Source organism: Poeciliopsis prolifica, unplaced genomic scaffold (assembly GCF_027474105.1).
Source record: "Poeciliopsis prolifica strain line A6 unplaced genomic scaffold, Auburn_PproV2 SCAFFOLD107, whole genome shotgun sequence".
Classification (NCBI taxonomy): domain Eukaryota; kingdom Metazoa; phylum Chordata; class Actinopteri; order Cyprinodontiformes; family Poeciliidae; genus Poeciliopsis; species Poeciliopsis prolifica.
Window position 1 is genome coordinate 225,592 of NW_026562482.1, and position 27,627 is coordinate 253,218.

The 27,627-nt window shown below is 48.7% G+C and overlaps 3 protein-coding genes across 5 annotated transcripts; 1 reads left to right on the forward strand and 2 right to left on the reverse strand.

Annotated features, from left to right (window-relative positions):
* Nucleotides 1-1,952: 1,952 nt before the first annotated feature.
* Nucleotides 1,953-11,790, reverse strand: LOC129354301 (methyl-CpG-binding domain protein 2-like). The gene is given in 8 exon segments (XM_055023807.1): nt 1,953-2,186; nt 4,843-4,970; nt 6,918-7,095; nt 7,167-7,253; nt 7,460-7,604; nt 8,241-8,284; nt 8,287-8,399; nt 11,190-11,790. Coding segments are annotated over 7 exon segments (795 nt in total). The 5' UTR covers nt 11,300-11,790; the 3' UTR covers nt 1,953-2,186; nt 4,843-4,852.
* Nucleotides 11,791-16,998: 5,208 nt separating this feature from the next.
* On the reverse strand, nt 16,999-20,418 carry LOC129354296 (tubulin alpha-1B chain-like). The gene is made up of 4 exons (XM_055023799.1): nt 20,319-20,418; nt 19,041-19,263; nt 18,611-18,759; nt 16,999-18,218 (listed from the first exon to the last, which is right to left on the reverse strand). Exons 1-4 carry the CDS (start codon nt 20,319-20,321, stop codon nt 17,244-17,246), a joined length of 1,350 nt encoding a protein of 449 aa, XP_054879774.1. The 5' UTR covers nt 20,322-20,418; the 3' UTR covers nt 16,999-17,243.
* LOC129354294 (translation initiation factor IF-2-like) lies at nt 20,077-27,536 on the forward strand. 3 transcript variants are annotated; one of them, XM_055023797.1, is made up of 16 exons: nt 21,110-21,316; nt 22,249-22,384; nt 22,457-22,598; nt 22,789-22,950; nt 23,055-23,205; nt 23,707-23,761; nt 23,835-23,985; nt 24,063-24,172; nt 24,482-24,602; nt 24,670-24,885; nt 24,994-25,026; nt 25,565-25,628; nt 25,702-25,753; nt 25,960-26,112; nt 26,775-26,830; nt 27,369-27,536. In XM_055023797.1, exons 2-16 carry the CDS (start codon nt 22,250-22,252, stop codon nt 27,466-27,468), a joined length of 1,701 nt encoding a protein of 566 aa, XP_054879772.1. In that variant the 5' UTR covers nt 21,110-21,316; nt 22,249; the 3' UTR covers nt 27,469-27,536. The 3 variants fall into 3 exon arrangements, with proteins under 3 accessions (XP_054879771.1, XP_054879772.1, XP_054879770.1); XM_055023796.1 differs by lacking the exon at nt 21,110-21,316 and adding an exon at nt 20,077-20,165 and having other exon boundaries at nt 24,670-25,026; XM_055023795.1 differs by having other exon boundaries at nt 24,670-25,026.
* The last annotated feature ends 91 nt before the right edge of the window (nt 27,537-27,627 follow it).

Consider the following 27,627-nt stretch of genomic DNA (forward strand, 5'->3'; position numbering starts at 1 on the left):
TCTGTTTGTACTGGTTCTGTTTGTACTGGTTCTGTTTGTACTGGTTCCGTTTGTGATGCTGGTTCCGTTTGTACTGGTTCCGTTTGTACTGGTTCCGTTTGTGATGCTGGTTCCGTTTGTACTGGTTCTGTTTGTACTGGTTCTGTTTGTACTGGTTCTGTTTGTGATGCTGGTTCCGTTTGTACTGGTTCCGTTTGTGATGCTGGTTCCGTTTGTACTGGTTCTGTTTGTACTGGTTCTGTTTTTGTACTGGTTCCGTTTGTGATGCTGGTTCTGTTTGTACTGGTTCTGTTTGTGATGCTGGTTCTGTTTGTACTGGTTCTGTTTGTGATGCTGGTTCCGTTTGTACTGGTTCTGTTTGTGATGCTGGTTCTGTTTGTACTGGTTCTGTTTGTGATGCTGGTTCTGTTTGTACTGGTTCTGTTTGTGATGCTGGTTCTGTTTGTACTGGTTCTGTTTTTGTTCTGGTTCTGTTTGTGATGCTGGTTCTGTTTGTACTGGTTCTGTTTGTGATGCTGGTTCCGTTTGTACTGGTTCTGTTTGTGATGCTGGTTCTGTTTGTACTGGTTCTGTTTGTACTGGTTCTGTTTGTGTACTGGTTCCGTTTATGATGCTGGTTCCGTTTATGATGCGGGTCACGGCCGGCGCTGGGAGTCGGAGTTCTGGCTCTGGAGTCGGTTAGAAAGTGGCAGCAGAAAGTCATTAGCTGATGCTAATGAATAGCAGCAGCCTGATGTTATCAGAACCAGAGTCTGGATGGGAAACAGTTCATCAGCCCGGTTCTGGAGGACCGGGTCAGGAGGTCAGGGAACTCCCTGTTGGAAAAGCTTAACTAGATTTTAATTTTGCAGCCCAATAGCCTCAGTTGTTTTGGTCAAATTAAAATGCATCACCTTTGTTTGTGTTTTTCTTCAATCCTAGTTTTATTTTGTCATTTTTTTCTGATTCGGTTTGATTTGGAGCAGAACTTCACCATCACACCTCCCCAACAGAACCGGGTCGGGAAACCCGTTCTAGACAACGGACTGGAGTTGGATTACAGTGGATTATTCTGAACTGGGGTGAAAGGTGCAGACATGACACTTGCACCTTTTTGGCCCTGTTGGGGCTCCATACGCTCAGATCCGTCCTTAGTGACAGTGTGAGACATAAACACTCTGCATAGATACATGTGATGTCATCAGGGTCACATGCTCACTCTGGTGGCACAAACACACATTTAGTCTCTGAGTAAAACTGTGTGAGAGACTCAGAGGTCACGCGGCTCCTCTAAACTCGGGGTTCCCAAACTGTGGGTCAGCACCCAGAATGTGGTCCAACATCAGCAGAAGCAACAGAAAGCACCAGATTCAGGCAAAACTTCAGACTTTTCACAGGTTTATGTTCATATTTGACCTTTCTGCATAATTTTGGATAAATTGAAACCTAAAAATCTTCCGTTCGACCATCTTCTGGCTGTCAGGGTCCAGATGTGCAAACGTCCTGTTTGTTCCAGGAAGTCCCAACCGGATCAGAAGAACCACAAAGAAACTCTGAATATAATCTCTTTATTTACTCCCGTTCAGGAAATATACACAATAGCTCTCTGAAGGTATAAAAATTTGTTTTAAATAAGTAATTATTCTGTTTGATATGTCTGTAAATTCTCATAATTATTAAATGAAACCCTGAAGATGTGAAGCTCCTCCAATCAGGAGCTCAGAGAGTTAGCAGAATGAAGCTGTCCTGCAGGCTGGACCCACGCAACATGGCGTCGGTCTGAGGAGGCGGAGCCACCTGAGAGGGGGCGGAGCCACTGGGGAGGCGGAGCCACTGGGGAGGCGGAGCCACCGGGGAGGCGGATCCACCGGGGAGGCGGAGCCAATGGGGAGGCGGAGCCACCAGAGAGGGGGCGGATATCCACCGGGGAGGCGGATCCACCGGGAGGCGGATCCAGGGAGGCGGGCGGGCCGGAGGCGCCACTGGGGAGGCGGAGCCACTGGGGAGGCGGAGCCACCGGGGAGGCAGGTTGAAGGCTTTGGTTGCTGGTTTGGATCCATCTGAGCTGCTCTGGATCCAGGCGTAGAAACGGTTTTTCCTGAGCTGAGGGACCTGAGGAAGGCTGGAGGAAGTGGACCTGGTTCTGGCCGGGTTTGAATCTGGATTTGGTTGAGGAGGAAACCCTGAGGATGGCGGACAGGAAGACCCTGAGGACAGAAGGACAGAAGGTCGATAATCTTCAGACATTTGATCCTGTGGTGATGTTTTCATTCATCACTGAGCCTCTCAGTTTACTGACTATGGAATCAATCGAGTTAAAAACAGAATGAAGGTATATAAGAAACAATAAAATCAAGTCAAAGGAAAATAAGAAATAACCAGGGAAGACCCAGTTTATGATGTCATGGCTACCAAAGCTTCTGATTGGTCATTTCTCAACACAGGTTGGTACCAAACTGCAGGGCGTTAGTGACCCGGTTACAACGGTTCTGACAGGAGAAACGGGCCGAAAATCCAGCAAACTACAACAAACAGACTCTTCACCAAACACTGAGGGAAACATCCTGCATTTCTTCTTCTACTACTCTCCTGTTTCCATTATTTGCTGTTATGCAGCGTTCTGATTGGCTGTCCTGGACGACACCAGCTGACATGATGCTGCTTCACCAAATCCTTTTCACTCTCCTGGTCTTAACTCTCACTGTTCTCTAGCAGAGAACTGAGCCCGGTTCTGGTTCTGCTCTTAAAGGGGAGGTTTTCCTCTCCACCGTCGCCTCATGCTTTTTAAACCAATAGGAATATAAACTCAACTTACTGCACTGTCTGTTTATGGAAACATCTGGTTTGGTAAATTTATCTGATGTCTCTAGTTTGTCTCAGACTTTAACCAGAGGAAACGTCTGATAACCAGATTCTGACCCGGTCCAGATATCAGTGAGGAAATAAAATAATAATCCCAGTGATTCTGCCTGGACTCATCAGGAATCCATGTTTCCCTGCTGCACACTGGTTTCCTGACTGGTTTCCTGACTGGTTTTATCTGATGCAGACTGGCTGACTGTTAGCTGGAGTTTCCAGAGGAGCTGATTCAGGCGATTTTTAGCTGCTGCTAATTAGAGAATGTTGAAGCACAGAGAATTATCTATCTGCTTCAAAGTCCTGCAGAGATGCTGTGTGTGTGCGTGTGTGTGTGTTGGTGTGTGTGTGTGTTGGTGTGTGTGTGTGTGTGTGTGTTGGTGTGTGTGTGTGTTGGTGTGTGTGTGTGTTGGTGTGTGTGTGTGTGTGTGTGTGTGTGTGTTGGTGTGTGTGTGTGTTGGTGTGTGTGTGTGTTGGTGTGTGTGTGTGTGTGTGTGTGTTGGTGTGTGTGTGTGTTGGTGTGTGTGTGTGTGTGTGTTGTGTGTGGTGTGTGTGTGTGTGTGTTGGTGTGTGTGTGTGTGGTGTGTGTGTGTTGGTGTGTGTGTGTGTGTGTGTGTGTTGGTGTGTGTGTGTGTGGTGTGTGTGTGTGTGTGTGTGTGTGTTGGTGTGTGTGCGTGCGTGTGTGTTGGTGTGTGTGTGTGTGTGTGTGTGTGTGTGTGTGTGTGTGTGTGTGTGTGTGTGTGTGTGTGTGTGTGTGTGACATCGGCCGCGATCAGGCTGCAGATTATCAGAATTTTCTAATTATTAGTAGTAATTAAGACACAGTCATGGATTATGAGGTTGAATTCTGAAGACGCTGCTGCAGACGCAGAGAGACAATGCAGAGTCCATCACTGAGTGTGTTCAGCAGCGGTGGGGGAGGGGCAGCGAACAGAACCACTCACTGGACCCGGCAGACTGTTTCTGCATCAAATATTATAAATTCTTTAATTAATGATGTTATTGAAGGTATTCTGCTGATTTCAGGCACGATTTTCCTCACAGTGGAACTTTTTATAGTTTTCAGACAAACTTCAGTAACTGAAGGTGACGGACAGAGTCGAGCAGAACCGTCTGCTGCAGCAGAGACACGAGACGGAACCAGAACCAATGAGATGGAACCAGAAGAAACCAGTTCATGTCTCCCAGTTAAAGCAACGACCTGTTGAGTTACCAACATCAGAAATGGAGTTCATCTGCTGTTCATCCCTCATGTTTGTTCATCTTCTTCCTCTGATGTGTCTCCCTCTCCCCCCAGCGTCTTGCTGCCCCCTGCTGGCCGTTTCTGGTTCAAACCCAGGCTGCTGGCTGTAATCACTCCTCCACTCTCACAGCCGGTTTTAGCACAGCAGCTAACATGTAGCTAATCTGCATCAACATCTCCACAGAAAAAAAACACACACACACACACACACACACTGACAGCAGTAACATCCTGACTAGGTGATGTGTTGCTGACAGATTGAGTTTAAACTGTTTTATGGTCTTAAAGAACCGATCCATGTGCCAGAGACCGGAACAGGCCCGATTTTACGCAGGGCACGCGCTAGCACACACCGCAGCACGCTAAGCAGAAATAAAATGTTTTTCATACCAGGTCTCATTTCAATAAACATTCTTAGTGAATTTTTCCAAAAAGTCAGTTATGACAGAAAGTAAAGTTTCATTCATCTCTTCTCAGAGCTGAAGAACGGAGATATTATCAGAATATTGTAAAATATGAAATTTTACCAAAAAATGCTTGTAAGATTACAACTTTATTCTTGTATTATTCTGATTTCATTGTCATGTGATCTTATTAATGGTCAACTTCCAAAGAAACAAGATGGCCGCCGTGAAACTCAGGAGTCTTGCTCTCAAACTGAACATTTAAGATGTTGCTTTGATCGGCTGATGGATTCTTTCTGTTTCTCTCCTTCACCTGCCCTGCCTCGCGGTTACCATGGTAACCAGGTGGCCCCGCCTCACCTGTCCGTCTTTAGGCCGTCTTTCCCTGCAGCAGTTCCCGGGAGTTTTCGGCGGCTCTGGCCAGGCCGTCGGCTGTCAGCGCCTCCTCCAGGCTGCGCCGGGCCTGGAACACCTTCAGCTCCTGATCCCTGCCCAGAAGACAGAGCCGGGTCAGAACCGAGCCGCTCCAGAACTTCTGCTTCCTCATCAAGAACCGTTTCCTTCTGGTTCTACATAAACCAGATCATCAGGATTTATTTAACAAACATGTGGAGAATCAGTTCAGATTCTGATCAGGAATCAGTTCAGTGTTTGAATTTCTTCAAAGAAATGAATCTGTTCAACGAGGGAACAGAGTCCAGAATCTGTTCAGGACGAGGGAACAGAGTCCAGAATCTGTTCAGGATGAGGGAACAGAGTCTAGAATCTGTTCAGGATGAGGGAACAGAGTCCAGAATCTGTTCAGGACGAGGGAACAGAGTCCAGAATCTGTTCAGGATGAGGGAACAGAGTCCAGAATCTGTTCAGAACGAGGGAACAGAGTCTAGAATCTGTTCAGAACGAGGGAACAGAGTCCAGAATCTGTTCAGGACGAGGGAACAGAGTCCAGAATCTGTTCAGGATGAGGGAACAGAGTCCAGAATCTGTTCAGGATGAGGGAACAGAGTCCAGAATCTGTTCAGGACGAGGGAACAGAGTCCAGAATCTGTTCAGGATGAGGGAACAGAGTCCAGAATCTGTTCAGAACGAGGGAACAGAGTCTAGAATCTGTTCAGGACGAGGGAACAGAGTCCAGAATCTGTTCAGGATGAGGGAACAGAGTCCAGAATCTGTTCAGGATGAGGGAACAGAGTCCAGAATCTGTTCAGGACGAGGGAACAGAGTCCAGAATCTGTTCAGGATGAGGGAACAGAGTCCAGAATCTGTTCAGAACGAGGGAACAGAGTCTAGAATCTGTTCAGAACGAGGGAACAGAGTCCAGAATCTGTTCAGGACGAGGGAACAGAGTCTAGAATCTGTTCAGGACGAGGGAACAGAGTCCAGAATCTGTTCAGGACGAGGGAACAGAGTCCCAGAATCTGTTCAGGAGTTGGTTAGAATCAAGACTTTCTCAGAGTCACTTCGTTCATTTTGGGGGAATCTGTTCAGTGTTACTGGACCAGAGGGCTGATGCGAACAGAACCAGAACCAGCAGAACCACAGACCAAAATGTTCCTGCTTTAATTCACAAGAAGAAGAAGAAACACAAAGAGGAAGAGGAATGGGAGCAATTTGGGATGACAGGCACATTCAGCCGGAGAGACGGAGAAAGAATGGGAAATTAATGGAGGGAAGAGATAAAAAATGAGGAGGAGGGAATACTGCTGGAGGGAGAGAGGAGAGGAGGAGGAAGATAAGGATGTTTCTGGAAAGGAGGAGGAAATGAATGGAGGAAAACAGGAGGAGGAGAGGAAGCATCTGGAAAGAGGAAGATGGATGGTGGGAGAGAGAGAGAGAGAGAGAGAGTTGGGAAGAACAGGTGAAGGATCTACTGATGGGTTTCACTGATTCTGCTCCCACAGCGCCCCCTGCTGTCTGCCTGCAGGAACAGCAAACCCAGCAGATCCCTGCTGATCCCAGTATTCCCAGAGGAACCAGCTGAGTCATCCCAGTTGTTCCACAAACCACTTTAAACTGTAGGATTAAACTTTCATTCATGTTTCAGTTTGGGCCTGGTTCTGATCCGAACCTCCAGGTTCAAACACGTTCAAACTCCACAGACTCAACTTCCCAGAATTCCCAGCGAGTTTATTGTGTTGATCATTTCCCAGCCTAATCCTGAAATTCGTTCTGGGATCAGAACCTCAGCGGATCAGAACCTCAGCGGATCAGAACCTCAGCGGATCAGAACCTCAGAGGCTCAGAACTCAGAGGCTCAGAACCTCAGAGGCTCAGAACCTCAGAGGCTCAGAACCTCAGCGGATCAGAACCTCAGCGGATCAGAACCTCAGCGGATCAGAACCTCAGCGGATCGTCCGGTCTCAGAAGAATCTTGATTCCAAACAGATTCCTGCTTTGACGGTTCTGGAGGGTCCCTGGATGACCCGGTTCCTCACCGGATCTGCTCGTCCGTCACGGTGAAGGTCTTGCAGAGCGGCTGGGTCGTGTTCAGCCAGATGGCCGGGTTCTTCTCGGCCGCCGCCGACGTCTGGCCCGTGATCGGCGCCGAGCTCATGTGCAGGGCGCTGGCGATGGCCGACAGCAGGACGTCGTCGCCGGAGTCCGGCCCGATGCCTGCGGACAGGAGAGGTCAGGGGTCGGAGGTCGGGGGTCGGGCCGGGTTCTGCTGGAGGTTCGGGTTTTACCCTGCAGGCCTTTGGGCAGGTCCATGCTGCGCAGAACCTGCTCTGTGATGTCTGACGACCGCAGACCCGTCAGACGCTTCTCCCAGACAGCTGCAGAACAAAGACAGGCAGTGAGCCGGACCAGAACCAGAACCAGAACCAGAGATCAGAACCAGAAACTTCTGCTTGGTTCTGGTGGTCATAATTCTGCCTAATAATCCTGTTCTCATTGGTCGTCTCTTTTCAGGGCTGATTCCTGATTGGCCCTCCTGCGCTGGTGGCAGCTGGTTGCCATGGCGACCCGGGCCCCGCCCTCACCTGCCTCGGCGGCTCCACGGCTCGCTGCAGGTCCGTCTTCACCTTGTTTCCGGGGTGACTGGTAACCTTGGTAACGGGCTGTTTGAAGATGGACGCCGTCTGTCTGATGGGCAGAGCCGTGTTCAGGTCCGGTTTGCCTCCCTGCAGGGAGACAGAAACAAGTTGGGGCCGGTCCCATTCATTCATTCATTCATTCATTCATTCATTCAGCATGAACTAATCGCCGTGGCAACAGCAGGAAGTTCCTGGGTCATGATGTGAACAGATTCTCCAAACCGTCTGTTAGTTCATCTGATAACCTGCAGAAGCCCCGCCTCTCTATGACCCCACCGCTTATAACCCCGCCCCTCCACAGCCCCGCCCCCCCACGGCCCCTCCCCTCTATAACCCCCACCCGCTTATAACCCCACCCCCTCTTCCCCGCCCCTCCACAGCCCCGCCCCCTCACGGCCCACCCCCTCACAGCCACGCCCCTCACAGCCCACCCCCCCTCACGGCCCCGCCCCCTCACAGCCACGCCCCCTCACAGCCCCACCCCCTCACGGCCCCGCCCCCTCAGCCCCACCCCCTCCACAGCCCCGCCCCCCACAGCCCCGCCCCCTCACGGCCCCGCCCCTCAGAGCCCCACCCCCTCACGGCCCCGCCCCCTCCACAGCCCCGCCCCCCACAGCCCCGCCCCCTCACGGCCCCCCCCCCTCACAGCCCCACCCCCTCACGGCCCCGCCCCCTCCACAGCCCCGCCCCCCACAGCCACGCCCCCTCACGGCCCGCCCCTACCTTGGCCAGGTTCTGAGCGTCGTGTCGGAACCGCTGCTTGTTTTCTGCAGTTTTCCGGGCATCATCTTTCCGGTCCGGAAGTCGAAGCAGGCCAGGTCCACGGCGTTGCCGAGGTAACGGGCCAGCTGCGGCTTGCTCCGAAACTTTTTCCCTGTCGGACTGAAGGAGACGGGAGAACGGGTCAGGACCCGCAGGTTCTGACGGGTCCAGTCAGTCTTAATCTGCTGCAGATTGGGTCCGGGAGAGGTTTAATCGATTATTGATTAATCGGGAGCCAGAGCTGCCAATTGCTCATTTATTAGCATCTTTAACGTGTTTCTATTCAATCCATCCAGTTTCTGACCCTTGACCCCGGTCTCCAGCCAACGTTCTGGATGAGAGACACATCATGCACTGGGAATCGAACCCAGAACTTCTTGCTGGAAGGCAAACAGTGCGACCGACTGCACCACTGTGCAGCCGAATCGTGTTTCTAAAGTTGTATGAAAAATTCAATTAAAAATGTTTATTTGCAGCCAGAGTCTAAATGGGTCAACAGAACCAAGATCCACAACAGCTGAAAAGAAAAAATCCAGCTGCCTTAATGGCCTAGTTAAAGTCCTGATGTGAGAACGGATGCTGAGGTGGGGGCTCTCCACTGGGAGCCACTGGGAGCTCTGGGCTCAGACTGGAGCTGCTCTTCCAGTAAGTTGCTGACTGACTTCCTGACGAGCTGATGAGATCACCTCCCGACCCGACCCAACCCGACCCGACCCGACCCAACCGACCTGAAACTCAGCCTTCAGGAAGTGGCGGAGCCGGCGGCGGCGGCGCCCAGCAACAGGAAGCGCCGGCGGGCGGCCGCTGCCTCGCCGCAGCGCAGGCAGCCCTGCAGCGGGAGCCACTTCCTGTGACCTCAAGCTGCAGCAGAGAAGCTGCAGGCCTCTGACCCCGACTGCTGATGCATGATGGGAAAAGTCCAGACTGGTTGAGGGCAGAGCAACAGGCTGACTGAAAACAGGTGCAGTTGTACCAAACCTTACCACTAGATGGCAGCGTGCGTGACGGCCTGTCCCTTTAAGAGGGTCTGGAGGAGATCTGGGTTTGGTCGTACATGTGAGTCGGGTTCCTGAGTTCTTCTGGGTCAGCTGTGGTTCTGGACCTGGAGCCCATTATCTCTCAATCTTATTGTTGAATCATGACCTCTGACCTTGACTGAGCTGGTGAGGCCTGCAGTTCTAGATGCTGTTTCAGTTAGCATGATAAATACTTAGCATGCTAACTGTAACATATGCTAACTGAACATTTAACATCAAGAATCAAAGGATGAGCCGTTTTAGAGGCAATACAGACGTTTACCAACAAACAGAACGGATTCATGCTAACCACCAGGATTTACATTCAAGTTCTCAAGACCCTGCTTTTATTTTGACAATCCACTTCCACTTATCAGTAAGAAAATTTGCACATTAGCTCAATATTTAATTCTGCTAGCTAAACATTCCGTTTGTGTACTAAGAGTTTAGCCAACTTGGAGCTAATGAAATATTTTGCAAGCTCAAAATTTATTTAGTTCAAAGCTAGACTGGAGCTCAATACTTGTGCTGAGTTAAATATTTAGCTATTAACTAAATATTTAGCTTGCTAAGTATTTAGTTAGTTAACTGAATACTTAGTTTGCACAAAGCTAAACAAACACTTAGCAATCTCAAAGCTAATTAGATTTAAATACTGAGCTAAATATTTATATTTATATAGTTTGTAGCTTCCAAGTAAATATTTAGCTTGCTAGCTCAATATTTAGTTTAAAACTGGGACATTAATAAATGACAATCTGTTTTTCTCTTATGAAAGGCTAAAAAACACTAATTATGACAGTTCATGTCTGACAGTGACTAACAGCTCCATTTAATAAACCAAATTTTGTTCATCCTGTTCAATCAGAACGTCAAAGAGTAAATAATAAACCAGAACACAAACCGGGCCGGCCCCTGCTCCGACCCGGCCCCTGCTCCGACCCGGGCCCCTGCTCCAGCCCGGCCCCTGCTCCGACCCGGGCCCCTGCTCCAGCCCGGCCCCTGCTCCGACCCGGGCCCCTGCTCCGACCCGGGCCCTGCTCCGACCCGGGCCCTGCTCCGACCCCGGGCCCCTGCTCTGACCCGGGCCCCTGCTCTGACCCGGGCCCCTGCTCCGACCCGGGCCCCTGCTCCAGCCCGGCCCCTGCTCCGACCCGGGCCCCTGCTCCGACCCGGCCCCTGCTCCGACCTGGCCCAGTTCCTGCTCCGACCCCTGCTCCAGACCCGGCCCTGCTCCGACCCGGCCCCTGCTCCGACCCGGGCCCCTGCTCCGACCCGGCCCCTGCTCCAGCCCCCAGTTCCTGCTCCGACCCGGGCCCCTGCTCCGACCCGGGCCCCTGCTCCGACCTGGCCCAGTTCCTGCTCCGGCCCGACCCGGTCCCTGCTCCGACCCGTCCCAGGCCCCTGCTCCAGGCCCCTGCTCCGGGCCAGTCCGGCCCAGCTCCTGCCTACTTCAGGCTGTCAGTCGGCTCCAGGGTCAGGCAGTGAGTGGGCCTGAAGGTAAATGTGAATTCATTACTGATCTGGGGTGTGAATACTTTCTGTCGGGTCCTCAAGCAGAACTCTGAATACTTTCTCAGAGTTCTGCTCGTTGGCTCGGTTCTAGAAATGAATCATTCTGGGCAGAACCGTCCTGGACTGGGTCAAATAATCCGGGATTAGGCTGGATCAGAGCAGAAGTTGCTGGAATGAAGTGAAAGCAACAGAACCTCGGAACCGGCCGGCCCAGTCCCAGTACTTCCCGTCAGTTCCAGTAAACAACTGGTTCTGTGGAAAAACACTCCCAGCGGGACATTTCTGGAACCGCACAGCTGGTTCCATAAACACAATGCACTGCTGAGAGTAGGGCGGCTCGGTTCGGCCAGCAGCGGCTGGTTCCGAACTGATGGATCACCTGTAGTAGTAAACGTCGCTCTTTCCGGCGCTCAGCCCGGACTTCCTGATCACTTCCTCCTTCTTCCAGCCGGGCGGCAGCGCCGGACAGTCCGTCTTCTTCCTCTCCATCAGCGCGGGGCTCCCGGTCCGGATCGGTTCCGTTCAGTCCCGGACAAACAGGCGGCGCGCCGAGCTCAGGCTGACCGACGTCACCAACGTTAACGGCAGCGGTCCCTCCCCGGTTCGGCTCCTCTCGGCTTCAACTCGGCCAGAAAGTGAAACCCGGCTCGGACAGTTTCTGCGGCCCGGTTGGTCCGGACTGGATACGAGGTTCGGTTCCGAGTGTTCGCGGGGAGAACCGGTGGGTCACAGCAGCTGAACTGGAGCTGAACCGGACCAACGGCAGACTGTGACGTATCAGTCGGATCGCACTTCTACAGCAGGCTCACGCCCGAAGATCGTCTGTTGCACAAGATGACTCACTCCTGACTCAAAAACGTCTGAAACTACAGAACGTTGACAGTTCCGGGATTTACCCTAATAGTATTTCCGCCTGAATAACCAATCAGAAAGCAGAATGCAAAGAAATCGCTGAGCTGAGAATGAAGTTAAAAACAGACTTTAAGTGACATGTATGTGTGTAGTTGACAAATAAACTGCAATAAAAACTGTTTGTGTTTTATGTATTAATTTAATTCTCTTAGACTTAGACTTGACTTTATTGATCCCTTGGGAAGACTCCCTCAGGAAATTATAGTTACCAGCAGCTCACAGGCAAAAATGTGGCACAGTAAGCATACACAAAATACAAAAAAATACAAATTAAATACAAAACAAAGAATAAATACAACACAAAAGGAAATTATAGCAATTGGTGGATAGATTGACCAGTGATATGGTATTGCACTGTATGGTTTGGCCTGATAAATATGGAGTTCACATTTGTAGAAAAACTACTCCTTCTTCCCTCTGTCCTGTCACCTCCGACCCCCCAGTGAGGAGTTGTACAGTCTGAAGGCGTGTGGGACAAAGGAGTTCTTGAATCTATTGGTCCGGCACTTGGGAAGCAGCAGTCTGTCACTGAACAGGCTCCTCTGGCTGCTGATGACGGCGTGTAGAGGGTGGCTGCTATCGTCCATGATGTCCAGCAGTTTGTTCAGTGTCCTCGCCTCTGCCACCGTCACCAGAGAGTCCAGCTTCATGCCGACCACAGAGCCGGCACGCCTGATCAGTTTGTCCAGTCTGGACGTGTCCTTCTTGGATGTGCTGCCTCCCCAGCACACCACGGTGTAGAAGAGGACACTGGCGATCACTGACTGGTAGAACATCCACAGCAGTTTGCTGCAGATGTTAAAGGACCGCAGTCTCCTCAGGAAGTACATCCTGCTCTGCACCTTCCGTACAGGTGGCTGGTGTGTTTTGACCAATCCAGTTTACTGTCCAGCCACAGCCCGAGGTACTTGTAGGAGCCCACGACCTCAACCTCCGTTCCCTCCAGTACGACTGGTCTTGGCTTTGGTCTGGACCTCCCAAAGTCTAAACCAGCTCCTTCGTCTTAGAGGTGTTGAGTTCTAGGTGGTTTGTGTGGCACCAGAGAGCAAAGTCCCTCACCAGACAGCGATATTCCTCCTCTCCGTCGTCCCTGATACATCCGACTATGGCTGTGTCATCAGCATACTTCTGTATGTGGCACAGCTCCGAGTTGTAGTGGAAGTCAGAGGAGTACAGGGTGAAGAGAAGAGGGGCCAGCACTGTGCCCTGAGGGGCTCCTGTGCTGCTGACCACAGTGTCAGACACGGTGTCCTTTAGCCTGACATACTGCGGCCTGTTGGTGAGGTAACTATGGATCATGGTGACCAGGTGCTGGTCCACTCCCATGCTATTTAGTTTGTCCTGGAGCAGAAGGGGCTGGATTGTATTGAAGGCACTGGAGAAGTCCAAGAAAAGGATCCTCACTGTGCCACTGCCCTTATCCAGGTGGGAGTGGGCCCGGTGCAGCAGGTAGAGGATGGCATCCTCCACACCAACATCTGCCTGGTAGGCGAATTGCAGGAGGTCCTGAGCATGTTCCACCTGAGGTCTGAGGAGGCCGAGGAAGAGCCGCTCCAACGTCTTCATCAGGTGTGAAGTGAGTGCCACGGGCCGAAAGTCATTCAGCTCGCTGGGCCTGTTCTTCTTGGGCACTGGGACGATGCAGGATGTCTTCCAGAGGGTGGGCACTTCCCTTAGCTGCAGGCTGAGGTTGAAGATCCGCTGTAGTGGCTCTCCCAGTTCAGCAGCGCAGGTCTTCAGCAGCTTGGACACACCTGGTCCGGCCCTGCTGCTTCTGGGGCTTGAGCTTCCTCAGCTGTTCTCTGACCTGGTCTGTGGTGATGTGGGGTCGAGGTTGTGCTGAGGTGTGGGGGGGTTGTCAGTGTTTTGTTGTCTGTGGGGAGGTGTGTGGTAAGGAGAGGTGGCTGCAGTGAGAGAGGGGGTCCGGGGGGCACAGACTGGTTGAACCTGTTGAAGAAGTTGTTCAGTTGGTTTGCCCTCTCCATTGTTCCCCCAACGACTCTGGTCTTTGTGTTGAGGCCAGTGATGGTCCTCACACCTTCCCAGACCTCCCTCATGTTGTTCTCTCTCAGCTTCTGCTCCACCTTTCTCCTGTAGCTGTCTTTTGCTTCCCTCACACACTGCTTCACCTCCTGCTGTGCTGCCTTCATGGCCTCCCTGTCTCCTCTCCTGAAGGCAACCTTCTTCTTGTTGAGGACAGTTTTGACTTCCCGCGTTACCCAAGGCTTGTTATTAGGGTAACAGCGGACAGTCTTAGCAGGGGATACCACATCTGCGCAGAAGTTCAGATAGTCCGTCAGGCAGTGTGTCAGCCCCTCTATGTCCTGGCCATGCGGGCTGAACAGTGCATCCCAGTCCGTGGTGTTATAACAGTCTCTCAGAGCACTCTCCATCTCAGGGGACCACCTCCTGATGGAGCGAGCTGTTGTAGGCTGCTTTTGGACCAGGGGGGTGTACAGTGGCTGTAGGTGAACGATGTTGTGATCTGACTTCCCTAGTGGGGTAGGGGTGTTGCTCTGTATGCATCCCTCACATTGGCATACAGGAGGTCGATTGTCCTGTTATTCCTGGTGGGGCAGTCAACAGCTTGGTGGAAAGTGGCCAAAGTAGAGTCCAAGGTCACATGGTTGAAGTCCCCAGAGATTATAATAAAAGCGTCAGGATGTTTTGTCTGTAGCCTTGCTGTGACAGAGTGGATTTTTTCACAGGCAGTGGTAGCGTCCGCTCTCGGTGGGATGTAAACGCAGATGGAGATCACGTGACTGAACTCCCTCGGCAGGTAGTATGGCCGCAAGCTAACGACTAGTAGCTCGAGGTCCCGACAACACCAAACAGTCTTTACAGTGATATGTCCTGGGTTACACCATTTATTGTTCATACATGATGAGTCCCCACCTTTTCTTTTACCACTCGCTTTCGTGTCCCTATCAGCCCTCACAGCGGTGAATCCTGGCAGGTCCACGTTAGCGTCCGGCACGAGGTGGTTCAGCCATGTCTCTGTAAAGATGAACAAGCTGCTCTCTCTGTAGATCCGCTGGTTGTTCAGTGCAGACAGCTCATCCATCTTGTTCGGCAGCGAGTTCACATTCCCCATGATTACAGTGGGAATCGATGGCTTGTAGCGCTCCTGTTGTCCGCTAGCTTAGCCTTTAGCTTAGCCCCAGCCTTGCAGCCCCTCGGTCTCCTCCTCAACTCCACCGGAATGTTGTGTCTTATGCCGGCTTGTCCCATTGTTCTAAAGTCCAGCAGTTCCTCTCTCGAATAAGTGAGAAGTTTGGAATTATCCATAGGATAAATAAAAAACACACACAGCCTCTTCTGTGTTGAAGAGGCAACATAAAAAGTTAAAAAAGAGCTAAAAACTGAAGAGCTACTGGAGAGGCAGCCGTCTCCCACAGCGCCAAATTGTCAAATTGCTGTTTTCTGTTTCCATATGGATTATATATTGTGTACAAAAATTAACTTCTAAACACGTGTATTCATTTCGATCTGATATTGAAATTATGTCTGTTTCATCAATTTGCAGAAATTGTTTCTGGCACAATTTAGAACAATTTGGTTATTTTTTCTAAATAATCATAAAAAGGGCAACATTACTCCTTCATTATTTCACATTCATTCTGTTCAAACTCAAAGACATTTGAAAGTTGCTTATTTGTCAAAACGTTCCGTGATTTATCAGAGCAAGACGTGATTTTTATTTTACACTTGGAAACACTTGAGAAAACAAGAACTTCATCTACCAGAATGCATTGCGGCAATTTCGCTGTTTCAATGTTTTATTTAATTTCATGAAGCTAATATTTCTTATTTTCAATATTTCTTACTGCGGTATTTTACATCTGGAATAAATGTTTTCCAGATAAACTCGTTAGTATCTGCAGAGCGGAACTGGCGCAGTCTGAGTCGTTTTGGCGCTAATTAAAAGGCGCAAGGAGGCTCCAGCAGGATCCCCTGCCCGGGGATCCTGCTGCCACAGATTACTGGACAATTAATGGGTCAATTCTGTCACAAGGATTTGATGTGATGGATCAGAACTCTGACCTCTGTTGTTGCTGTTTGGCTGTAAATGAACCTGCAGCTGCTGACGCTGCAGGCCGAGAAGCTGGACTGGTCCTTCAGCCCAGGGTGGCCAAATTACTGCCAGTTCAAAATTCACATCACTTAACACAGTGCTTCTCAAATAGTGGGGCGGGCCCCCTTTGGGGGGCGCGGTGCGATACCTGGGGGGGCGTGTGATCCTGGGGAACAGGCTTTTTTTTGGCCGTACTAGTATAAAGTGTAATTGCGCACAGTAGGCGGCAGTGGCGCTCTCATTGTTACTTCTGTCACGTTTGCGACAGTGCAACATTTTACGACTTACAAGACAACAGGTTTGCCTTGGTTAGCAGTGTTAAGTCAACAAAAAGCTCCGACTGCGTTCTGTCTATGGCCTCCGTTATTCAACAACCCCCAACATGAAAAAGTTTTTCAGGGATGAAAAGAAAAGCGGAGAGACAAAGATAATGAGACAACAGAAAGTCAACCGAAAGCTAAGAAGAGGAAATACGACGAAGCGTATTTAGCTTGGCTTCACTGTGACTACAGTTGGAGAAGAGGAAAGACCGGTGTGTTTGCTGTCTAAAAATGCTCGCAGCGGACAGCATGAAGCCAAATAAATTAGCGCGTCACTTAAATACGTTACATCCCAATCACGCCGATAAGCCGCTAGAGTTTTTTCAGCGAAAAAAATGTTAATAAGGAAAAAATGTTATGCAGAGATGGATAGTCACGGTGGGGAGTGGGGGGCGCGAATAGTTTTCTTCTTGCTAGGGGGGGCGTAACGGAAAATAATTGAGAAGCACTGACTTAACAGAAGAAAATGGAAAACTAGAAAAGAAGTCATTTGGAAAATAAACTTGTTTCAGGGGCACAAATGCTGGACAGTCACTGAACCACATGTAAATATCAACTTAATTTCTAATTTATCTTCACTGATTTAAACTTAAGTTTATTGAAATTCTGATCTTAAGACTGAAGTGAAAAAAATTCACTAGTCCTTTGTAAAAGTTATTCAATATAAATCTTAAATACTTACTGTAGATATTAAATGTATATAAAGTGGAAACATTTTCATGTTGAGCTCAAAGCTGGTGTAAAAACAGGAGGTCTCACTTCAACACACATTGTCAGTGTTTGGTGCTTTTTGATCTTCAGTGAATTTATTCAGGAATTTTATTTAAAGTTTATAATAAGTGAGTTTTTGGTGGAACCTGGACATGGAGGCAGAAACTGGAGCGCTTTAAACACAAATGTTTTATTCATGATTTTAAAGCAAATGTTTCATTCATGATTGTAACAACTAAAAGGAAATGATGTGTAACAGCAGAGAGTAAACAAAGGAATCATCAGAACAGGAAGCGGAGCTGAAACTGCACAGGAAACAGGAAGCATCATGATCTGGAGTTATGCGACGGATCAGAACATGATGTGGAATGTCTTTCGGCCGGCGCTAACCGCGCTAAGGTAACCGCGCTAACATCTAGTACTCCTCCCCCTCCTCGTCCTCGCCCTCCACCGAGTCGACCCCCACCTCCTCGTAGTCCTTCTCCAGGGCGGCCATGTCCTCCCTGGCCTCCGAGAACTCGCCCTCCTCCATGCCCTCGCCCACGTACCAGTGGACAAAGGCCCGCTTGGCGTACATCAGGTCGAACTTGTGGTCGAGGCGCGCCCAGGCCTCGGCGATGGCCGTGGTGTTGCTGAGCATGCAGACGGCACGCTGCACCTTGGCCAGGTCTCCGCCCGGCACCACGGTGGGCGGCTGATAGTTGATGCCCACCTTGAAGCCGGTGGGGCACCAGTCCACGAACTGGATGGAGCGCTTGGTCTTGATGGTGGCGATGGCGGCGTTGACGTCCTTGGGCACCACGTCGCCGCGGTACAGCAGGCAGCAGGCCATGTACTTGCCGTGGCGCGGGTCGCACTTCACCATCTGGTTGGCGGGCTCGAAGCAGGCGTTGGTGATCTCGGCCACCGTCAGCTGCTCGTGGTAGGCCTTCTCGGCCGAGATGACGGGCGCGTAGGTGGCCAGGGGGAAGTGGATGCGCGGGTACGGCACCAGGTTGGTCTGGAACTCCGTCAGGTCCACGTTGAGCGCGCCATCGAAGCGCAGCGACGCCGTGATGGACGACACGATCTGGCTGATGAGGCGGTTCAGGTTGGTGTAGGTGGGGCGCTCGATGTCCAGGTTGCGGCGGCAGATGTCGTAGATGGCCTCGTTGTCCACCATGAAGGCGCAGTCCGAGTGCTCCAGGGTGGTGTGGGTGGTGAGGATGGAGTTGTACGGCTCCACCGCCGTGGACACCTGGGGCGCCGGATAGATGGAGAACTCCAGCTTGGACTTCTTCCCATAATCCACCGAGAGGCGCTCCATCAGCAGGGAGGTGAAGCCGGAGCCGGTTCCGCCGCCAAACGAGTGGAAGACCAGGAAGCCCTGCAGGCCGGTGCACTGGTCAGCCTGCGGAGAAACAACCGGGTCAGAACCAGGCCAGAACCCGCAGCTGCTGCTTCAGGCCGTCAAAATGACGAATGATGTTAAAACGGTAAATCAGAGCACAAGTTTGACATCTTCTTCAAGTAACGCATGATAATGGCATGATGATTTAAAAAGATTGAAGCCGGGCTGGCCGAGGAACGCCTCGGCTTCCCAGGAAGAGCCGGAGGAAGTCTGGGCCTCCTGAACCCGGATACGCACGAGAAAATGGATAAATGGAACATTCAAATGAGCTCAATTTAAAATACATAAAAACAATAAAATTATTTATAAAATCTCCAGATGGAAGAAGTCTGAAGACTTATCCAGGTTTTGTTGCGACCGGCCTAGTTCAAGCACCATGCAGCTGAACTCACCAGTTTACGGATGCGGTCCAGAACCGGGTCGATGATCTCCTTGCCGATGGTGTAGTGGCCGCGGGCGTAGTTGTTGGCAGCGTCTTCCTTCCCGGTGATGAGCTGCTCAGGGTGGAACAGCTGGCGGTACGTCCCGGTCCGAACCTCATCTATAAAAAATATATTAAAAATTAACTCCTGAGTCAATTTATTTACATTAATAAAACCTCAAGTAACTTTCATTTAAGATATAAAATAAACAGTCACAATGTCATGAAGGTATGAGACAAAATCTGTGAAAATGAAAATTGAGCCACTCTGCTTCTCCCAGTGCCAACTAGGACAACCAATCAGAGCTGGGGGTGTGTCTTAAAGCTGTCAATCACCATGTAAAAAACTATTTTTCATCTAGGAGTTACTGGAGCTTTTGGCCATGAAGTTTGATATTTACCGATGACGGTGGGCTCCAGGTCCACGAACACGGCCCTGGGGACGTGCTTCCCGGCGCCGGTCTCACTGAAGAAGGTGTTGAAGGAGTCGTCTCCCCCACCGATGGTCTTATCGCTGGGCATCTGTCCGTCCGGCTGGATGCCGTGCTCCAGGCAGTACAGCTCCCAGCAGGCGTTCCCGATCTGGACGCCGGCCTGGCCGACGTGGATGGAGATGCACTCACGCTGCGAACGCACAGAAAAACAGCTTCACGTTAAACTACAGGACTCAACAGAAAACCAGCTGATAAAGGCTGCGATGATATAAAAACTGATTTTTACTTTCTATTTGCAAAAGAGCTGCTGCAGAATTTATACTTCAACAGTATGCATTATCTTTTGAATAAAAATGTTTTATTCAATAATTTATTTTTTTTACATCTTCATCTATTTTGTCCCCTCCTAGTTCTGCTTTGTTGACATTGAGCTCTTTTCACTAATTTTGATTTTGAACCTTCTGTTTACTTACTGACAGATTTATAATCCTGATCAAAGCAACAACAAATATTTTATTCATAATCTCTGAAACGATTTAAATACAAACTAAACATTCGTGAAAGTCTGCTAAGGTTCAATGAAATAGGCGGCCGAGTGGAATAATTTAATAAAATGCACGTTTTTAATTTAACAGTAAAATAAAAAGCGGGAAAATACAGCAGCTTAAATTTAAACACGGCGCTCATTCCGTTTTGATTGGCTGTTGCTCTCCGTAGCCCCGCCCCCTGCTCCCGGAGGAAGCGGTTCCCTCCTCCCGCCCAGCTCCAAGTTGGCGCTGGTAGAACCTGGTTAGCGGTGCTAACAGAACCGACCGAGCCTGAGCAGCAGCAGCACCAGGCCCGGTTCGGAAGGAGAAATCCCAGAGTTATAATTAAATGACGCCGCGGTATTCAGACGGTCTCTCTGATCCCGAGCACGTGACCCTCAGGATTTACGGCGCGCGCTGAAACCGTTAGCGGTTCCTTCATCTGTTTGAAAGTGCGCAGTGACTGACTGACGGAAAAAAACATCAAATAACGCCCAGAAGATATACCATCCCACTCAAAACCTATGTTTGAAGGAAAAGCCCGGGCAACTAACGACTGATATCGGTTTGTAAACCAAAAGCGCGTCGCAGCGGTTCTGAACAGTTAAAAGGATACTTTTAGTCCCACGGAAAAAATCCGGTTGACCTCTCCTGAATTTCCTTTATCAGCATACATTCCGATAAAAATACCTTCTTAAGCTTTTCCAACAATTCTTACCATTCTGTGTAGTTGTTTATGAGGTAAACTTCAACAAAAAAGCCTCGAAGGGGCTGAGAGTCTTACGGATCGACTGTTATGCGGTCGAAGAAAGACAAAATGGAGACATGCAGGCGGTTCGCGCCGCTTTATGTAAGGTACCATCAGGCCGGAGGGGGTTGGACTGAACCACTGGGCGCCGGGGGGGGGGGATTAAAACAGGGCTTATTTATGAGGCCCACAGGTTCATAAAACCAAAACAAACTGAAACATGACATCACAATTTTATTTAGAACATTGAAAAAAATCTAATATCAGGAGAAAACACAGGAAACAAAACACTTAAAACACTTTCATATCCAGTTCAAAACGGAGAAAAATGTTTATTGAATCCTAACTCAATAATAATAATAAAATGTTTTATGGTAGATTAACTTTGCAGGTAAAATTCAATGATATTAAAGTAAAAAATAAATTTAAAAAAGCATCCAAACAACAACAATAATACAGTCTAAACACACCCATAATACAGATGGAGACTTCTAGATTTATTTTATCTTGTTTTTCTGTAGATTAAGTGGATCCTGTGCTGATGGAGGAGACAAGCCTATAGAAAACAAATACAGCAACTATATCGTGAAATAAAGCCAGAAAATACTACTACTACTACTACTACTACTACTACTAATAATAATAATAATAATAATAATAATAATAATAATAATATATAATAATAATAATCGGGGTGAAAAAACACTATTTGGTGTTTAAGCTTTTGTCATCCGCAGCTGCACTTCCGTTTAACTGTTGACTACTTCCTGTTAGCAACCTGTCGGTTCAAACTGACTTCTGATTAGCTCAGTAATATTGACTGTAATCAGGGAGTCCTCCTGGATTTACCGTTACCCCGCGGCTGAACATGGATAAAACACATTTCCCACTATAAAATGTTTTGGGCTTATTTCCGTCCATGTTTGCAGCTTCCGGTTCTCTTCGCAGCGCAGCTCGGCGGAGTTTAGGTGAGAAAACTTCTGAGATTCAGTTCGCCATCTTTATTCTGCTTCTCCAGTAAAAACTCCACTTTTGATCAACTTCTGTTACAGCTCAGGTTTAAACTTTAAACAGGGATTTCTTTTACTAAATAGCCGCTAAAAGTCATGTTAGGACCGTTGGCGCCGGATATAAACTCAGACATTGGATTCTCCAGGGATTCATTCAGAGATAGGGAGGAACCAGCTGCATTTACTTCAGCAATTTTTTTTAAATACAGATACTTTTAGGAGTAGTTATGCTACACTGTACGTTTTACTTTGACTTTAGTGATATTTCTGGATTCTCTGCCCACTGTCCGTAACTTCACTGAATGAGGAACAAATGTGTTTTGACCAAAGCATTCAGACCTGCAGTTTATGTCGGAGTGAGACCTCTTGTTTCTACACCAGCTTTGTAGTTCTGTTATTTTTCTACTTAATAGAAATTAATAAATAATAAACAATGAACATTATAACTGTCAATACTTTACCCTGTTCTAGCTTATCAATACACAACCTACCGGAAGCATTTGGTTAATCAATGTTATATGGAAAAAAATTGATTTGGAAAAGTTTTTCTTCTAACTAATATTTATTATTATTTATTTACATTTATATGATTTATGATAAATAATCTGAAATAGTATAATATTATATTATTTATATTAACATTTATTTTATATCATTTATTTTATTTATTCTACACCTGATAATATAAAATAAACATTTCTGTGTAAATATTATTTATTAATAAATACTTATGTAAACACTCATAACTAGAATTTACATGTTATGAACAAACTCACTAAAAAACGCATAGCAAAAACAGATACACATCTATAATCATCAAAAAGATAAAAATAAATGAAATTAAACCATTTTAAAATATTAAATCAGCAGCGTCTTTCTGTGTGATGCAGGATGGAGTCCAGCAGCCTGGGGAGCGACTGTCTGTCCCCGGAGTCCACCGTGACGTCTCTGCTGTCGCGCTCTGGCCACCTGCGCAGCAGCCTGCAGCCTCCAGGCCGCGGCGCCACCTTCAGGTTCAGAGACCAGGTGATGAAGAGCAGCGAGGATGAGAGGCTTGTTGCCAGGTAACACTGAGGTCTGGGTTTTTTCCACCTGCAGGATTTTGATTCGGCGTCGGCAGCGCTGGACGCCTACATCGCAGACTTTGACCGCAGCTGCCGGCAGTGCAGGTCGCTGACGGCGTCGCTGGTTCTGCCACGCAGCCAGCCGGCCAATCACAGGGCGGCCAGAAACAGAGACGGTGCGTCATGGAAACATAAAATACGTTTTCATCCACTATTGAGATCTCTTATGAGTCAGGGGTAAAAAAGTCTTTAGTTTCAAGGTAAAGTAAATTAACTTAAAATCTAAACCATGAAATAAAGGATTGCATGGATGTTGATGTCTGAGCTTCCTGTGATCTGATTGGCTGATCTGGTTGTGGGCTGCAGTCCTCCGGGAGCGTCTGACCGACTGGGAGCTGGACTTCCTCAGCCTCCCCGTCAGCTCCCTCCATCACCGCCTCAACCGCGACTCCATGACCACAGAGGAGCTGCTGTCCATCCCCTGCGACGGCTCGATGCCCGTCACTCGCACGTCTGCCTTCATTCGAGGTCCTTGAACGCACCAGGACTCACGCCTTGCTCAGATGTTTGTCGTCAGTTTGTGATAAACGTTACGTTAAAGGAGCCGTCTGTGTCTCTCTGTCTGACGTCAGGCGTCCTGTCCCGCTCCCGGGGTTCTGAAGCGGTACCGCCCTGCGCCGGATCCAGACGCAGCAGCAGCCATGTTGCTCACCAACACCTGCACCTGGGCCCAGACCGGTACCAGAACCAGAAACAGATCCGTTTTTCTGATAGGACCTCCAGGTTCGTGAAGTCTGTTTGGATTCTGCAAAACAGAAAAACTACAAATCTTCACTACATGAATCAACTGAAGCTGAGGATTAAATTATCGGTATTGCTCGATATCAGTCCGTTCTTTATCCGCTCGATAAACTGGGCCGAATTAAGGTACCTTTTATATCGCTGCATTCCTGCTTCATTTTTATCAAATATCCAAACCGCTCTCTTCAGATGCGCATTAGCATGAATTCCAGGAAAGCATGAAAAACGTATTGCAGCTAGAAATAAAAAATCTGTTTATTACTGTAAAATTCTGCTGTTTATGTGTAAAGTGAGGATTATTCAGGAATCACTCTTTTACTCCCATTTGTGCTAAAATGAAAACCTGGAGTAAAGAGTCTGTTTTGTTCGTAGTGAATTCTGAGTCAACAGTTTCCTCTGCTGCTGAGCCCAGTTGGAGCCGTTTGTTCTGCCAGGTCAGTTTCGGTCCGACGGTCTGAATCGTTTGAATGTTTCCTCCTGCAGGTCGAGAGGGAGGCTGCAGACGGACAGACTCAGCCAGTCTGCTGACATTCCTGCTGTAGGTGGTTTGGTTTACTGACCTGTTGTAGTACCTGAACCTCCCTCTGGTCCTTTAACCCCGGCCTCCTCAGTCTGCACACAGAGCTGCAGATCTGCATCTTCCTCGCTGGCTGACCAGCAACAAGTCGGCGCTGGGCTGCTCCGAGGTCGGCAGCCTGCCGGACCTGACCTACCCCAGCTGGGTCCTCCGCGCCGCCGAGCCGCCGCCCTGGGAGGAGCGCGGTACGCCGCAGGTCACTTCCTGTCTCTGCGCTGGCTCGGTCTGGTCTGACTGCAGCTGGATGTCTGTCGATTCCCAGGCGACGCGCCGCCTGGAGCGGCCAGAGGGACAGCTCCGTCCTGGGTGTTGGACCTGGAGACGGACGGAGAGCTGAACGCAGCGCCAGCACAGCTGAGAGGGAGGTCAAAGGTCAGAGTTCAGCTTCATTCTGTGTAGGGATGCACAGATCCGCTTTTTTCACCACCGACAAAATCTGAGGTTTATTATGGGCTGTTCCCGATCCAACAGCCGATCTGCCTTAAAGGGGCAGCGCCAAGTTTTCTCGGTTTTAATAATCAAAGTTTCCTTCAGTTGTGATTAAAATGACTCAAATACCAATATCATGACATAAAGAACATTGTGACAATACCAGATCTAGATTGTCTTTCAGTATCGGGAGCGATGCAGGTTTTGACATCCTGAGGATCACGGAGGATGAAAACGTGTTTCTGTTTTCAGGGTGTGGTTCAGGCTGAAGGTGAGCAGACGCTCAGGGAGCTGCGGCTGCAGCTGGCCGAACACATCTCCGCCCTCACCGCCGAGGGGAACGGGTCCGGCAGCCTGGCGGCGCCGTTCAGAGGTACGAACACAGCCGATCCAGTCGGCAGCAAACACACTGAGGCTAATGTGATGCTCAACCCGTCCAGACAACAGGATCGAGTCTCTGATCCAGAAGGCCGATCAGGTTCTGGACGCCCTGAGTTCTGGAGGAGCCGGAGGTTCTGGAGGAGCAGAAGGTTCTGGAGGAGCCGGAGGTTCTGGAGGAGCAGAAGGTTCTGGAGGAGCCGGAGGTTCTGGAGGAGCAGAAGGTTCTGGAGGAGCAGGAGGTTCTGGAGGAGCCGGAGGTTCTGGAGGAGCAGAAGGTTCTGGAGGAGCAGGAGGTTCTGGAGGAGCAGAAGGTTCTGGAGGAGCAGGAGGTTCTGGAGGAGCAGAAGGTTCTGGAGGAGCAGGAGGTTCTAGAGGAGCAGAAGGTTCTGGAGGAGCAGAAGGTTCTGGAGGGAAAGGTGAGTCCAGAGACTCATGACTCAGTAAGACATGAAGTTCAAAACAATCCTTCTGAAGTTAATTGCAGAGAAACAATAAAGAAATAAATTTATTTCAGTTTAAGATAAATTTCTTAAAGAATTCTTCAGTTTTTGTTAGATACGTCCAACAAACACTCAGTTCATGTCGGACCTTGACCTCTGACCTCCTGCTAAACTCAGAGCTGCAGCTTCAGAGACCCTGATGTTTGTTGGAGTGAAATGCCAACCAGTAGGGGGCGATGGTGTATGCTGTAGCACATGTAGCAATGACAAGTGGTGGGAAACAAATGTAGCCTTTTATGTTCCAGCTTCATATAGCACATTAGCATTAGCATACACTATCGCTGATGTGACACTATATCAGTTTAGCTACGTTAGCCTCTGATAAACACCATGTTTATATTGCCAGCTGGTATTAGCTTCGGCTAAATGCCTGTTGATATAGCATTTTAGGGACAGCGTTTGGGGCTAGCGCAGCTAGCTTTCCATTAGCTCTGAGCTGGTTTGTGTCTTTCAGTGAGTCCTGTCGGCACTGAGGACCTGCTGCTCTCCCCGCCTCTTCGCTGTCCCTCCGCCTCGCTGTAAGATCCATTTCCTGACATGATTGGCCCGTTCAGATTTCCCTCAGTGACTCAAACTTTGATGAACCTGCAGAACCTCCGGAACCACAGAGCTGGATTCGGATCAGACTCTGCTGGACGAGGAGGTAACTCTTGCCCTGACGGGCGTTACTGATCGCCCTCAATGCTCCAGTTCTGATTATTATAACACTGATGAGTTTATCGGAAGCTAAGATGCTAAATCAGTTGAATAAACACAAAATATTTAATCTCTTTATCTTCACTTTATTTGCTAATATTTCTCACAATCGCACTTCAAAATATAATCCAATCACTGAATTGGCGCTGTCAGGTTTTGAGCGGCGGTTACCATGAAAAGGAGAGCTGCACGCAGCCCGGCCCGGTGGAGGCCATGAAGCAGATGCTGTTCCGGCTGCAGGCCGTGGAGGCGGAGCTGCAGAGGCAGCGGATCGACGCCGACGGGCAGAGGACGCCGGAGAAGCAGGTGGAGCTTCAGCAGAACCCGTTTTATCTGAACGTAGCAAAATAAGTTCTGCAGAATGACGACCCGATTATTGAACTCTGACCTTTCGACACTCCTCTCTGAAGGATTCCCAGCCGTCACAATTTAATTTTTACGTTTTTTATTTATTTTGCTCTAATTTACACATGATTTTTCACTTTTACTCACATTTTATCACATTGTTTCTATTTAGTTATCATTTTTGTTTTCTATGATATATTGATAAAAGAAATTTAAATACAAAATGTGGAAAACATGAAAAATGTTATGAAATAAAATAGGAAAGTTCTACATTTTTATTAAATATATTCACAATATGGAAAAAATTTGAAAAAAGTAATTAATACAAATATGAAATATTACTGTTGAAAATTATAAATATATGTCACTCTGTATAATCATATAAATTGTGAAATTCTTCTTTTAATATTCTTTGGATGCGATATTTGACAGTTGAATTGCTTCCTCCAGCTATTCATTCATCATGTGAGTTTTGCCAGGATTGGTCCTCCATACATGCGACCAGAGTTGTGGTTAAACTGACCTCTATTGCTAACATGTATCCAGTTCAGTTCCTGGTGTTTCTGTGATTTGTCGCCCCCTGCTGGTCCAGTTGCTAAAGCAGGAGCTGATCTGTGTTGCAGGAAGTCGATGTTGATCCAGAGCTGCAGAGTTTCCCAGGAAGTCCATCGTTAAAGAGGTCAGACTTCAAACCGTTTAACTCGAATCCAAACAGGATTTGATGTGTTGTTGTGTTTACAATGTTGGAATTATTCCATAAAAAATACAAAAAGTTGTCAAATCTGCATGTGCCATTCTTCATAAATTTAGCAAAATGTGTTGCTTCTTCACATTTTTAGACAATTTAGGAACCAAGGAGCAACAGGACAATAGGAACGTTGGTTAATATGAGGGGGAATGGAGCCTGCCTCTGTAGTGCGGCACGGTGGTGGCAGCATCATGCTGAGGGTTTTAAAATCCAAAACTAAGCACCTGAGTTCTGCAGATAAACTTGTCTCTAAAACTGTGTTCATCAGCTTTAATGCAGCTCTGATTACTAACAGTGATGCAAGGTGGTGGCAGCATCATGATGTGGGATTTTTTTGTTTTAGGATAAAATAAAACATCTTGATTGTTGTTTTCTGTAATTGCACTTAATCCAGTTTCATTTCTAATAAATTGCTCATCAAGGTGAATTTTCTGGTTGTCACTTCCTGCTTGTCACTTCCTGTTTTCAGAGTCGGGCTGTACCTGAACCGCCTGAAGATGCTGGTGGAGGATCCGGGTCAGAGAGGAAGACGGACGGACTCCTCCTCCTCCCGGCAGGACTCGTCCTGAAGCAGATGGGCCGGCCCGGTTCTGCTGATGTTCTGAACCTCGGACTCAAATAAAAACGTTTCAGTAAATCTGAATCTTTATTAGAGGAACTCGGCGTTCACTTCCTGTTTCCTCCGGCGGCAGGAAGTGCTCCAGTGCTGCATAAAGTTTATTCTCTGG